We start from the raw sequence: 14295 nt of genomic DNA, 5'->3' as shown, positions 1-14295 counted from the left end.
TAATTTGGCAATGGGTCTAGATTTCATAAGTCACGTTGACTTCTACATTGAAGCTGGCTGAATGCATCTTTCGACACATCAAAGAATGTTGAGTGATTGTTTCTCTTCAATTGCATGTATCCCTTGCAAGTGCAGGAGCATTGCTATCATGCAAGGAGGATATCTATACAGTGCACTGGAAGTGGGAGGCACACAGAGGGGTGTCTTTCTGTGCCACCTCCTTGAGCACTGCTTTGCCTCCTCCTGGCATCGCAAGTGGCCTTAAGTAAAGTTCTCCTGGGACCAACTGCGAGTCACCGTAAGAGGGTACAGGGTGGCAGCATTGCATACCATGCTCAGTCAAGGCCACTGTAGGTGTTGTGTGCCCTAAAACATGGTGGGAAGTGCAGTCCTGTTATAGGCCACCTGGAATTAGTTGATCAGGGTTCCCAGTATTCCATTGACAGGGAAATTGAAACCTTTGACTCTTGGACCAAGAGTAAAATGTGAGACTAGTTTGTTCTCTGGTGAGAAGGGAAAGGAGTGCTTGTCCTTTCCTATATTCTATTTTGGAATTTTCAAGTTGCTCCTTCTATGTTTCCGAAGGTCTACATTTTTAACAAGCCCCCGGCTGAGTCCACTTTGGAAGGTATGAGATGCATGGAGCTGGCCATAAGGGTGGGCCATGGCACAGAGCAATCTGGTGTCTACCTCACAAGTAATAATCGTCAACTCCAATGTATTCTGGGATTAAAATTCAGTATTGTGATTCCCCTATATACAACTGAAAGCTGTTTCTGGTCTGCAGAACTCTGTTATACTTAATTATATGTATCTTAATCCCTCTTTAGCCACTGACACAGTGCGCCGGGGCTCTAGAGTTAGATAATTGACTTAGCTATCGTACAACAAAAACAGGCTTTCTTGAGTAAAATTGGGGGAAGTGTGTAGGAGCACAGGTGGCTGGTGCAGGAATTACAAAGACAAACCTTGTCTAGGAGGTAGTGTCCTCTTTCATCCCATCTAGCTGATGTCTGCTGGTCCCAGGAGAAAGCTGCCTCTCTTTTGCCTGCTTTGTCTTGCTTTCTCTTCTCACCATGTCTTGCTGTCGTCATTTAATCCATGTACATCATCTACCCCTCCACTTGCCCTTCTCCACTCCCCTTCTTTCTTCCAATGTTTCGCTTTACTCTTTTTTTGAAGTTTAAGCCTCGCCTTTGTCCTCTCTCCAACCGACCTCCCTTCTTCCTGCCACCTAAGACGCCATTTTGGAAAATGTAAAAGGTGCATGCCTGGAAATTGATTTGGAGCATTTTAGTGCCTTTGTGGAATGCAGAATGATTTATGGGAAGGTGGGCTGTTCCTGATGCTGTGGCAGCAGTGGTGGGAGAGTGTGCATGCAAATGTTGTTGGGCTGGTGGTTGTGGGTTTTCTTGATGTTCATAAAGCTAGCTCACAACATTATTCTAATGCTGTTTCGGTCATACAACTCTAAAGGAGTGCATGAGATTTAACTTGCTTCCTGTTCTAAAAGTTGTATTCTTAAAGTCATTTTGTCACACTAAATGGAACATACACTTTTCCCAAAAAGTCAAATATGTTGGTCTCACTATTAATATGTTACCAGATATATAATTAAATCTAAAGTTTGACCTACTGTAAGCATGTTTCTTAGTTAGATAATTACTTATTGTGATTTCCCTCCCCACTTTGAATCAGGAAATTGCATTAGAAAAATATTATTATTAAAGGCGCAAACATGCAAGTATTGTTGGGCTAAATTATTGGTCCAGTGTCATTGCATATTCAGAGAAATAGGTCATTCACAAACATGATTAGGTAATCTTAGAATATTATATTGGTTGCCGAACTGCAGAAAACCCTCATTTCAAGTCGGATTCAGTTTCAAGAACAACTTTTACTATAATGGCGGGTGCATACTCTGAAGTTAATTTACACATCGCTGCAGAACAGAAGCAAGCAAAACCTACGTACATGCTATGGGTGTCTGGAACTCCAGGATACAAGCAGTTCTCAGTCACCCATAAGAATCAGTCTGATTCTAGTCTTGTCTCCTAGTTGTTGGCCTTGGTCAGCATTTCTGATTTGAAAAAAGGCAACATGCACCTTTGACTCTGGATGAATGTCGAGAGTGGGTTCCAGCCTCCCCAATAAGGTGGGGAAATGTCTTGTACACCAAAACCATTCAAATGAGTTAGTAGCCCTAGCAGTCTTGAACTGCAGTGCATTACCCATGAGCTCTTTGATTCGGGCGTATCAGGTCAAGGTCCCCCTGATGCCTCAACATGTCTGGCAAAGCTGGGTTGTGACACCAACGACTGGGGTAATCTACTTGCCAGTGACTCATGCTAGGTCTAGCACAAGAATTCATGCCCACGAGTGTCCGTTTTGACCTTCCTGGAGTGGGCACCGCTGTGCATAAGGTAGTCCCAAAGGGAGACCTTCACTATCTTCTTCCTGTCCAAATGGTAAGGTCAGAGACCTACGGAACTGTCCCTTAGACTGCTCACATGCAAGCTTTTACTGTGTGTCTGAGAACAGCTTGCGGTAACTGCTCCTTAGAAATGTCATAAAATGTTTGCATCCAGCAACCTTTATCCTGCAGGAGCATTTTAGCCATATCACTGAAGCTCTGTCCCTTATGCCAGACTTGGCCTGAGGAATATCTAATAAGCTCATCCTTATGTCTTGGCGAGAGATACTATGTTTGAGCTTCGTCCTGACGAATGATATCATGTTTGAGCTTCTTTCTGACCAAAGATACACATTTGAGCTTCTCCCTGACCTGAGATGCCATGATTGTGCTTCTTTCTGACCAGAAATATATGTTGTAGCTTTATCCTGGGCCACTAGGAGCATTTGGCCAATGGCCTCTGCTGCAATGACACTCTCCATTGTTCACGCACACAACAGTACATGCACATATACCCTATGTTGGAAAGAGTTTGTTATAGGGAAGTCCAACAGAAGTAGAAGATAAGAGTACTCAAAGGCCTGTTTTTTTGTGAAATGAAATGAAATGAATTTGTACTTGTAAAGCGCACTTATACCCCAACCGGGGTTTCCTGGCGCTGTACGCATACCGCTGTGGAACCCTTCCTGGCTTTTCCCTGTGAAATGTCCACTCCTGGGCACCCCCAAGGTGAAGCCAGGCATCCCAGCGCTGTTGGGGCCGTTGTGGAGACTAAGTAAGCTATTGCTCAGAGTTGCAGAATGGGACCCATGATTACAATAGGCACCGAGGCGAGAATTATCAGGTCCGAGGAAATTGAGCCCAAGACCCGCCGAGGCGGGAATTGAACCCTGGTCCCGGGCCAGACCTCTGCATCAGGGTCTGCCGCTCTAACCATTGAGCCACACTTCTCCACAAAAAAAAGTGAAAAGTGTATGTACTCTTTACAGTAACCTCAAATGTTTCACAAAGCATTTGCATCATTTCCAATGTATTCCCCGTGATCTAGCTTATGGTTTTGAAAGACCTGCCCAATATGTTTGTTTATTCAGCACTAAACTATTCAGCATGGCATCCCGTTTAGTGTACATTCCCAGAGTCCAAAGAAATCTGTGTTATATGCAACCCCGAATGATTCACTATACTAGTTTAATAGCTTTATTAGCGTGGAGGGAAAATAATTGTTGATGGGATGCCATCTTGAAAGCATCAGAGGTTACTTAGGGAATGGTTTGCGAGGAATTAACATTTTGACAGCAAGAAACAAGGGCAACTCTCCACATATTCGTTGGTTTCTTTGAGGTGTAAAGCCTCACAGATCCTGTTGTCCGAAGTTTAGATAATTGGGAAGCAGGGCTGTCACAATCATGCAGGGAATATTAGGAACGTTGGTGCTGTGTCTTATTTGTTTTAAGATCTTCTCTTTCTTATGGAAGAACTGTAAGATTCATGACTAGCCCAACATCTCACAAGTGACATAAACTCAGCTGGCCAGGATTCACCATGACCGCCCCTCTCCTTGAAGGAGGTTTATTGGTCACATTGGTACTGGTTGGATGCTGGAACTGGCATGCTAAGGAACATCTTAACCTCTCATCCTCCCTAACATTTGTAAGATATTGCTCTAGTATGGCACATTTTCTTAATCCCACTGTCCCTCATAGCCTTGCAAATGTTCACCTTCGAATGGTTGACAAGACTGCCCTTTAAGGAACAAGAACTGCCTTGCATGTAGGAGAATTCCTGGTCCTGGTGCAATTTCCTAAAAAGGCTATTACATTTTTGGTGAAGTATAGCGGTGCATTCACTCTGTCAGATGGTCATTCTACAACAGGGCATGCATAAGAGGAATGCGTTATCTGAAGGCCATAGAGTGGAAGAAAGAAGCGTGGGAGTACCAGGTTTGGAAATACTCTTCAACAGTGAGTCTTCTCATGGAATTCTCCCAAAAATAAGAGTTGTGCATTCCAAACACTTTCTTTTCTTCCACTTACTCTTCTCTGTCCTTTCGTTAACACCATGCAAGGAGGCTTGGCATGTGGGGGAGGGGGCCTTTGCATTTTGTTGCTTGTGGCAGGTGCTTCCCCTAAGTCCTGAAATCAGGATGCAGCTTGTATGGTGAAACATTGCTGCTCTTTGCTTTTTTCTGCATTTTGCGCTTCTGTTTTGTCACAAAAAAAAGTAAAAATGTCTGAAGGGCAATGGACAAACTTTCCTCCCACAGAACAACTTCATCAACCTGAGCTTCCTGCGTCTGTTTCGAGCGGCGAGACTCATCAAGCTCCTGCGCCAGGGCTACACAATCCGTATTCTGCTATGGACCTTTGTCCAGTCATTCAAGGTGAGCACTGGTGGGGTTGATGGGTACTGAATGCTACAGACAGATACAGTGGGCATTGTGGTGCCTTGAAGGCCCTGTTCATAAGTCCTGCTGTATATTCGTTTTTTTATGTAGTTGACCTGGTGGAGTACGGAGTGAATAGAGGGGCTTGCTCAATGGGGTGCAGGAGAAGATTGAGAGAATGGAGGATAAGTGAATTCCTGAGGGTGGAACACATTTTCTTATTTTATTTCTTTTCTATTGATTTCCTGCAGTGAATAGTTTCATCGGGTACTTTTGGTTGCTGGTTAATACTAAAAGGCTGGTATGTACCCTGGGCAGACCCTTTTCAAACTGGTGCTAGTCTCAGGGCACTGCATGCAAGGCTGTCACTCTATGACAAAAGAGCTCTTGCTAGGAAGACTTTTTAATTTCTGAGCGCTCACATCCAAACTGATCTCAAAGTCCCAGCAATTGCCGCAGAACGTTATTATACCAGTTGTACAGTGCATGTCTTGTATTGCCATCCCATGCCAACTGACACAGAGTCCAATCTAGCCACACAAAGAGATATGTATGTGGATATTGCTAATCACCACCTGATGCCTTACAGACTAATAGCTCCTGCGCACCCTATGAACTCCCAACCAACTCACACACCTATTCACATAACACTATCCCAGCCCAGGGGCACAAGGCCTGAGCACTTCCAGCCCTCAAAGGTCTGTGAGCACTGTCATCATATGCAGATGCAAAGGGTCTCTGAGGACTCTCAGCGCATGAAGACAAAAAGAGTATCTGAGGACTGTCTTGCCATGCAGGGACAAAGGATCGCTGAGACTCTCAACCCATGCAGACACAAAGGCACCATGAGGGCTCCCATGCCGCATAAATACAAATGGCATATGAGGGCTACCTGCCTGCACACACAAGGTCTCTAGGGGTCTGATATCACAGACAAAATGGGCCACTGGGGAATATTTTTGATGCCCACACCAGCGGTTTCTGAGGACTCCTAACCTTTGAAGACACAAGGGTATCTAAGGACTGCCATCCCATGCAGGCACACAATGGCTCTAATGACTCTGATACCATGCAGACACAAATGCTTCTCAGTGGCTGTCATCCCAGGAGGACACAAAGGTTCCCAGGTCGCTGTCATCCCATACAAACACAATGGGTCTCTGAGGACTCTCACCCCTTGCAGGCGCACCATGTCCACAGTGACTCTCATACCATGCTGACACAAAGAATCCATGGGGGTTCTCATTGTGTGCAGACTCAAAAAGCCCCTTAGGGTCTCTGAGCATTGCAGTGCAACGTAGGCCCAGTATGCCATTGTACACTGCACCATCCCGGGAGAGATTGATGGGTGTGGGTAAAGGTATGTTCTAGCACAGTGAATAAAGATGTGTTCATGTCAGCGGGTGGCATGTGTTCTTTGGGAAGCAGTTAAAGATATTCTTTAGGATACTGGATCAAGGCAAACTCTGGTGAGCCAGATGTAGAAAGGTTCTGGAATATTAGGTGAAGATCTGTTGTTTAGCTTCCAGAAAAAGATGTGTCAGCAGCACAGCAGCTAGAGATGTGCTTGAGGCCATTGTGGGCAGATATGTTGAGTGGTAGTGACTGAAGATCTTTCCTGGGGGAGTTTGTCAAGATATGTTTTGGTGCTGTGGTTGAAGACGTGTTGTAGTTCAATGGGTGACAAGGCGTACTGGGCAGGATGTAATGGTTTAGTGTAGCAGATGATGTGTTTTGGATTATTGTTGGAATCGCATTGTGCAGGAAATGTATATTTTCAATGAATGGGAATGAGAACAGCAGGTGAACAGGTGACAGTATTGGCATGGTATCTTAAGGACGCTTTGGCATATGCATGGACTCTGCATTAACTGTGCTTTATTGTCTTTTTCTAGGCACTTCCTTATGTTTGTCTCCTCATCGCGATGCTCTTCTTCATCTACGCCATTATAGGAATGCAGGTAATCAGAGGCGTGGTGGGGCGTGAGTGACAAAGAGAACATAGAATAGACCAAGCTGATAACACGAGCAGGGAACTGTTCAGAATTGTGAAGGAGTTTGTAGATCCGGCTGCAGGCGCCCTCTCACACTCTCACACGGAAGACTGGATTAGGCAGCTTGCTGACTTTTTTGTCACAAAAATCACAAAGATTCAGGATTCTTTTCCCCCTGTGGCTCCTTCTGTGGATGCCGCTGCCCCAGTTTCCAACTGGAGGTAGGCTTCTACCTCAGAGGTAGAGCCAGGGCCCACACTATCGGTTTTTCCCCAGTTGTCCTGTGAAGCCTCACTTGAGCTACTATCCCGGCTTCAATCCGGTTCACCTTTGGATGCTTGTCCAGCTAAGTGTCTGGCCAAGGTGGCTTCGGCAGTGAACAGCTTGCTGAACCCCTTGCTCAATTTGTCACTGAGCTCCGGGGTGGTACCTCGAGAATGGAAACATGCACTCATTCTGCCGCTGATCAAAAAACCTCTGTTAGATCCCCTGCAGCTGGCTAACTATAGACCGATCTCCCTCCTCCCTGCTCTGGCGAAGGTGGTTGAGAAACATGTTCAACACTCTCTCACCACCTTTATCGAGAATAACAACCTGCTCCACGATTCTCAATCTGGCGTCCGGGCTAATTACAGCACGGAGACAGCCCTCGTGGAGGTGACCGACGCCATCAGGGAGACGCTCGATCTGGGGGGAAAGGCTATGTTAGTCATGCTCGACCTGTCGGCGGCGTTCGACACCGTCCCCCACGCAGGCCTCCTTTTAAGACTCAGGGAGATAGGACTGAGGGGGACGGTGCTGGACTGGTTCCAATCCTTTCTAGCCGACCGTCGGCAGGTGATCTGGGCTCCACCGTTCTCCGCGGAAATGCCATCGCTAGAGGTGGGGGTGCCTCAAGGGTCCATTCTGAGCCCCACCATCTTTAACATCTATATGGCCCCTCTGGCGAGGGTAGCGGAGGCTTATGGGGCCCGGGTCATCTCATACGCTGATGACACTCAGCTCCTGTTTACATGCAAGAAGGGAGAGGTGTTTGACGGCGACAGAATTAAAGACTGTTTGAGTGCAGTTTTCAAGTGGTTTCAGCGGCACAGCCTGAAATGCAACTCAGATAAGTCTGAGCTGCTCTTTTTCGGCTGTGCCCCTGATCCTGGGTGGAAGTCGTGGTGGCCCCAGGATATGTTTCCTCCTGAGACGTCATCTTCCCAAGTGAAAAACCTTGGAGTTGTATTCGATGACGATCTCTCTTTTCGACCCCACATTTTGGGGCTATCGGGGAAATGCTTCGGCATCCTTAAGATGCTTAGGAAATTCCTTCCACTGCTTTCCCTACAATACCATAAGACCGTAGTCCAGGCGCTTGTGGGATCTAGATTAGATTACGCTAATGCGCTCTTTGCAGGTCTGCCAAAGTACCTCTTGTCCAGACTGCAAATCGTCCAAAACTCGGCGGCTAGAGCCATATTTGGCCTGCCAAGGAGAGCCAGCGCCTCAGTGCTGCTTAAAAGGCTGCACTGGCTACCTATTTCGAGTAGAATTAGGTTCAAAATCCTCACGTTGGCATTCAAAGCCCTTCATTCTATTGGCCCCGGCTACATTAGGAAGCGCATTGCTCCCTATGTTCCGCGGAGGATGTTGCGGTCTGCCGATTTGGCAAAAATGGTAGTTCCTGCTGTGAAACGAGTCCGGATGGGAGGCCGGTCCTTCCAATATGTGGCGGCTCGTTTTTGGAATGAGCTCCCTCTCTCCCTCCGCAAAGCCAATAATCTTCTGGCTTTCAGGAAGGAGCTGAAGACCGTGCTTTTCTCTACATGATCTCTGTGACTGCTGCGTCTCTGCTTTGTGTTTTCTGAGTTTTTCAGGCCTCTTTGCTAAAGCGCCGGGACACCCCTCGGGGTAGCCGTGCGCTCTAAAAGTACGGCTATAACATAACATAACATAACAACCTGAACCAAGTGCACCCAGGAAGAAGATCATAACAAATGAAAGAGAAAAAGAAAGACAGAGGAAAGAGAAAGACAGAGACATAAGTCATCGGGCTCAGTCTCCAGACAGTTGTACCTTTTGACTCATGTACTACTCAGAGGCACTGTCCTCTTAAGTTGTCTATACGAGGTAGGCCATCATACATTAGTGAAGCACAAGCCTCACGCGGGCGAGTCTAAGTTGGGAACTCATATCTGAGAGTAAGCATGGGCGAATTTTGCGAATCTCGCGTTCGCGAATTTTGCGGATTTGCGAACTCGCAATCCGCAAAATCCGCGAATTCTCGCGAATTTGCGGATTTTTTTTTTTGTGTTTGCGCGGGTTTCTGCCAGTTCGCGAGGGTTTTGTACAATGTCGCAAATTGCGAACTTACCTGTCGGGTCGCAAGTTTCGCGAACTTGTTGTTTCTACGTGTCCAGCCTGTTTGGGACACTCTTCTTCATCACTGCCACTCTCTGTCACCACTGCCACTCTCTGACTACTCATGCCACCCTCTGGCCCACCCATGCCACCCTCTGTTTCATCACAGCACCCTCTGGTTGTCCAGTCAGTGTACATTATTGTGGCAACGCAAGCACACCTTCCCTGCCTCAAGTGACCTGAATTAATTTGGGGCTGATTAATGTGTCACAGAATATTTTTTTAGCTGGCACCTGCTTCCTTAGTGCTTCCTGATTAGTGATCTTTTGCACTTGCTAAGTGCTTTCATTGTTGCAAAATTAGTTACAACACCTGCCCTGCCCCAACTGACAATAATGAATTAGGGGCTGATTAATGGATTTGAACCTCCAGCCTGGCTCCTGCTTGTCTCCCTTAGCTGTAATTCAGGACCTTTGTGGCATATGTGTAACTATTCTGAGGTTCAGAGCAGGGTCACATAATAGTTGCAACTGGCAACTGAACTCTGGAGGGGCCCCTCAGGAAGCACTACAGGAAATGGCTACTAATGATGAGCCTGAACTTTTGAACCTGGTAAGTAGTTTCAGTTTTGCTAAGATCGTATTTCTGCAATTTTGCACTTATTCGCGGGGCGCGAAGTTGTACTGGGAAGCCGCGAACTCACGCGAACAGTGCGAGCAGTGCGAGCAAAATCCGCTGCTCGCGGATTTTGCGGGAGATTCGCGAATCTCGCGGATTGCGAATTTACCGAAAATCCGCAAAATCCGCGAGCGAAATGGATTTTCCGCCCATGCTTATCTGAGAGGCACAGGCCTTACTCTGGTGTACCTGAGGCGGTTCATGGCTCAGAATGACACAGACGTCAGATTTGTGTTTATGAGGTTGTCTGTCGAACATGAAGCACATGCCTCAGATTGGTGTATCTGAGGTAGGCTTGCGTACCTCAGAGGCACAGGCCACAGGCAGGTGTATCACAGTTGGACTTTATAACTGTGAGGCACACTTTTAACAAGTGTTTGTGAGGTGGGCCACTATACCTCAGAGAGGCTTCAGGTTGCTATATCTAAGGTGGGTATATCTGAGAGGAACAGACTTCAGTTGGGCTTATTCGTTAGGCTGTCGATGCTGCGATGCACAGACTTCAGACTGGTAGGTGACCCATTATGTTTCAGAGAGGCACGCTCATCAGATGGGTTTTTCTGAAGTGGGTCCTCCATAACAGAGAAGCATAGGCCTTAGGTATTTCTGAGGTGCAGCCTTCTACCTCAGAGGCACAGACCCTCAGAGTGTTGTATCAGAGGTTGGCCTCATCCATCAGAAAAAACCTTAGCCTGCACCAGAATCCAGACAGTGCTGAATTTCTCTTGTGAGCTGTAGACCTGAGTCACGCTACAGTTCATTGGAATACAGGTTTTCTTTCATTTACAGGTATTTGGAAACATTGCACTAGATGACGACACATCCATCAACCGGCACAATAACTTCCAGACCTTCTTGCAAGCGCTGATGCTTCTCTTCAGGTAAGATACAACTTAAAGCTGCCCTACACTGGTGTCTCAGGCATACCCAGCATTATTAACAAATTCCTTTTGGGTGACATAAGAGGTGAAGAAATTATATCTTACAAAGAGAGGGTCTCAATTTATATCCGAGCATTCTGCAACCAAATGTGACTTTAGTAAGCAAGAGTGGTAATATAGCATAACATTAAGTGTAGTGGAAGATCTCAGAGCTACATTCTGGAAAATTGTTACAATTCTTTTTTTGAAATAGGAGCAGATATTTGTTGCTGCACACATAAATGCAGAATACAGCTATTTAGGAACAAATGCGTAGAGTTAAGTGGTGTTTGTGTTTTCAGAGTGCAAACCTAGCAAGGGAGAAATGGACCAAAGTAAGTGGGACACCGGAACTATATTTGAGCTGGGTGATAACGTAAAATCTGGCAATATCTGGTCAATGCAGCAAATACACAATGAACAATAATACCACACCATATTATTTTCCTGTAGCTGCTAACTTGCCAATGGCATCTGCCAGCTTTATATGACTGTGAATCACTAAATCAGGCACTAAGGGCCTGATTACAAGTTTGGTGGACGGGATCAGGGCCGGACTGACCATAGCGGGCACTGGGCGTTTCCCCGGTTCGGTGCCATGTTGGGGCCCGGTTTTGGGACCCTGTGAGGGCTGTTTCTTTACAGGGTGCCAGCAAAATCTGCCCCCTGTAACAAAATCGGACAAAACCGGCCGTAGCAAACAGCTTCTAACAGCTTGGCCTCCCCCCGCCCCTTTACCCCCATCTCGGGGCCGGCCGAGATGTTTGCCAGGGCCGGTTTCGGTTCCTAGTCCGGCCCTGGATGGGATACTCCATCACAAATGTGACGGATATCCCATCCGTCGTATTACAATTCCATTATGTCCTGCGGGATATCTATCCTTCACGTTTGCGAAGGAGTAACCCTTCAGCTAAACTTGTAATCAAGCTATTAGTCTGGAAATAGGAACGATTCAAGATTAGGACCAATGATGAGGGAGAGAAGATTTAGCATTAATTTTTTAACTACTACTACTTGTTATATGTCTTTGAAATAGAAGAGCATCAGACTGTAATAAGTAGTGCAGATCGTTGTCATGTTCTGCTACAATGAAAATCTGGGAAGACAAAAATAAGGAGAAGAGGAAATGGAGATAATGGAGATACAAAATATTGAAGACAAAAAAATCAGGACCAGTACATGTAAGTGTCAGGGAAGGGTTTACTTCAAGCTTAGGGTACAGGCTAAATGTAGGGGTAGTATAAGGGAAAGTTGAAGGATAAGGATAAACTAAGGGCAAGAGTGAGAATTAGGTATAAGGTTAGAAGTAGGGTGTAGGAAAGAGGGTTTCATATAGGACTAGGTCGAATAATAGGAATAGTGAAAGGGTTAACTTTACCTGCAATAGTAAGGATTAGGTTGAGGGACATGGCAGTATGGAGGGGTCTCACAGTTTTCTTTTTGGGAAGGGAGTTTTAAATAGTGCAAACTAGACCCAAAGGTATCAGAGCACATTACATGAGTGCCAGTTGCATTACAGACGGACACATTCATTTTTTGTTAGGCACGGGGAGATGATTTGCCCAGAATCACAGGATGTTGAGCATCCCTGCCGTGACTTGAACCCGGTTCCCCAGCTTCGAGGTCGACCACCCTAGCTGTTAGGCCACATCCTCTCCACATTAATGAAAGAAAAAGAGAATACTTGATTTACCCTAGATTTCCTGGAGAAAAAAAGCTATGAGAATACTGATAAAACAATCACCCATGACTAATCTCAGCCTTATAGTTTCTCCCTTAAATAAAATCACCATACCATGCAGAACTGCTTAACAATTTTGCAGATTATTATTCAAAGACAGTGAGTACTGAATTTCTGTTTGAAATTGTGGCACTGAAAAACACTCAATTCCAAATATGTCTCAAGCATATCCTATTTGTGAGATAGACCATGAAGGAATGCAAGAAAAATGCACTGTGCCAAAATGAGGGCACCCTGTGCGGCTAGTGTACCTTTGTAGGGTCCATGCCATCTGAGAATAGGATGTTATCCATATTTTTGAATGGTACCTTTCTTAAATGGTTTTCCTTAGCAACTGGTTGCCCTAGTATTGAAACTTTCATAGATTCCCATGCTTTGTATCATTCCCCCGTCGTCGGAATGGGAGCCTCTGTAAATAGAAAATACCATAGCAGTAGGTACAAAAGAGAAACCTAGGCATAGGCCTCATCTTATTTTGTAACCTATCCACCTCTTTTCGTAAAAGAGACAAAAAAAGTTGCAACAACCAATCAGAATAGCCTCACCCCATAGAACCCTCCTGAAAGAGAGCCATAGAGCCTCAGATTTTCTACCGCACGTTGTGCTAAGGGAGTCTCATCTGGGCTCTGCTCAGTTTTTTCTTTCTACAACTTGGAAAATCAACCTTTTACTCAAGATGTCGGATAAAGAGAAGAAAGCTTTGTTCAAGGCTTGTGCTACTGTTCAAAGAAAAGACTTTATGTAGAGGACAAGCATGAAGATTGTATATGCTGCTTGTACCCGGATCACAAAGCTACAGAGTGTAAGATCTGTAGAACCTTCTCTACTAAAACATTAAGGGACAGAGAAGGAAGGCTACTAACCTGGCTGCAAAAGAGGAAATCTAGAAAGGAGGTCATTTCCAGTGACACTGAAGATTCATCTTCAGCTTTCTCATCAAGAAGATCTAAGAAGAGGGGTAGGTCATCCCCTTCAACTTCTGCTCAGCCTCCTTCTAAGACCTCTCAAAAGACCTCTGATTGGTCTAGTAGGTCTAGTCCCCGAAAATCTCCTCACCGAGGTGCAAAGGAAAAAAAGAGGGATTGGTGTCAGAGGTGGTTTCCTCTCAGAAGGGATCTTCTGTTGTCTCTCCCCAACCTGGGAAAAGAAAAGGTTTTAGGAAACCTGCTTCCCTACCTCAGGAACATAAATCTGACAAGAAAGCCCGCTCGTCGACGGTGAAGGTGACGACAACGAAAACCCAGAAAACGGCTGTTTCTGCCTCGTCGACTGGACCGTCGACGGCAGCGGCGACGACGACAGCGTCGACGGTGACGACGATGGCAGCCTCAACGACGGATGCGTCGACGGCTGGGGCTTCATTCTCTTTTTCGACAGTGGGGTTGACGTCCACGAAGACGACGACGACGATGGCAATGACGTCGACGGCTTTAATACTGACGACGAGCTCGTCTACAAGGCTGTCGACGATATCCCCTCCGTCGACGATGGTTCTCTCTCCGTCGACGGGGCTCTCGTCGACGACGACTCCGTCTCCAACGATGTCGACGACGATCCCGTCGACGGTGGTCCCGTCGATGGTACAAAAAGTCAAAATTTCCATAAGAAGAAGCCAAAACAAACCTGAAATGACATCCCCATGCAGAGTAACGCCTTTACCTCCAGCTTTACTTTTAGAGGAGGACTATTCAGATGAGGATGATGATGATGATGGTCCATATGGGGACGCTTATAGCCCGTCTCAGCTCCAGGCAAAATACCAGGATTCGGACTCTAATGGCTTCTATGAGGAAGAACAGCGGCCTCCTTCTAGGGAGAGA

The 14295-nt window shown here is 46.1% G+C and overlaps 1 protein-coding gene across 1 annotated transcript in view; it reads left to right on the top strand.

The window, feature by feature from the left end:
* The window catches only part of CACNA1B (calcium voltage-gated channel subunit alpha1 B), a 1091759-nt gene that overhangs the window by 890187 nt on the left and 187277 nt on the right, over nt 1-14295 (top strand). Inside the window, exons 33-35 of the mRNA XM_086921120.1 lie at nt 4677-4793; nt 6692-6757; nt 10604-10695. Of these exons, the coding sequence (XP_086777246.1) occupies nt 4677-4793; nt 6692-6757; nt 10604-10695 (275 nt within the window). The remainder of the gene's footprint in view (nt 1-4676; nt 4794-6691; nt 6758-10603; nt 10696-14295) is intronic.

This window comes from Lissotriton vulgaris, chromosome 5, assembly GCF_964263255.1.
Source record: "Lissotriton vulgaris chromosome 5, aLisVul1.2, whole genome shotgun sequence".
Lineage (NCBI taxonomy): Eukaryota > Metazoa > Chordata > Amphibia > Caudata > Salamandridae > Lissotriton > Lissotriton vulgaris.
Note: the sequence above shows the minus strand (reverse complement) of the source record. Positions and strands in the feature narration are given on the sequence as shown.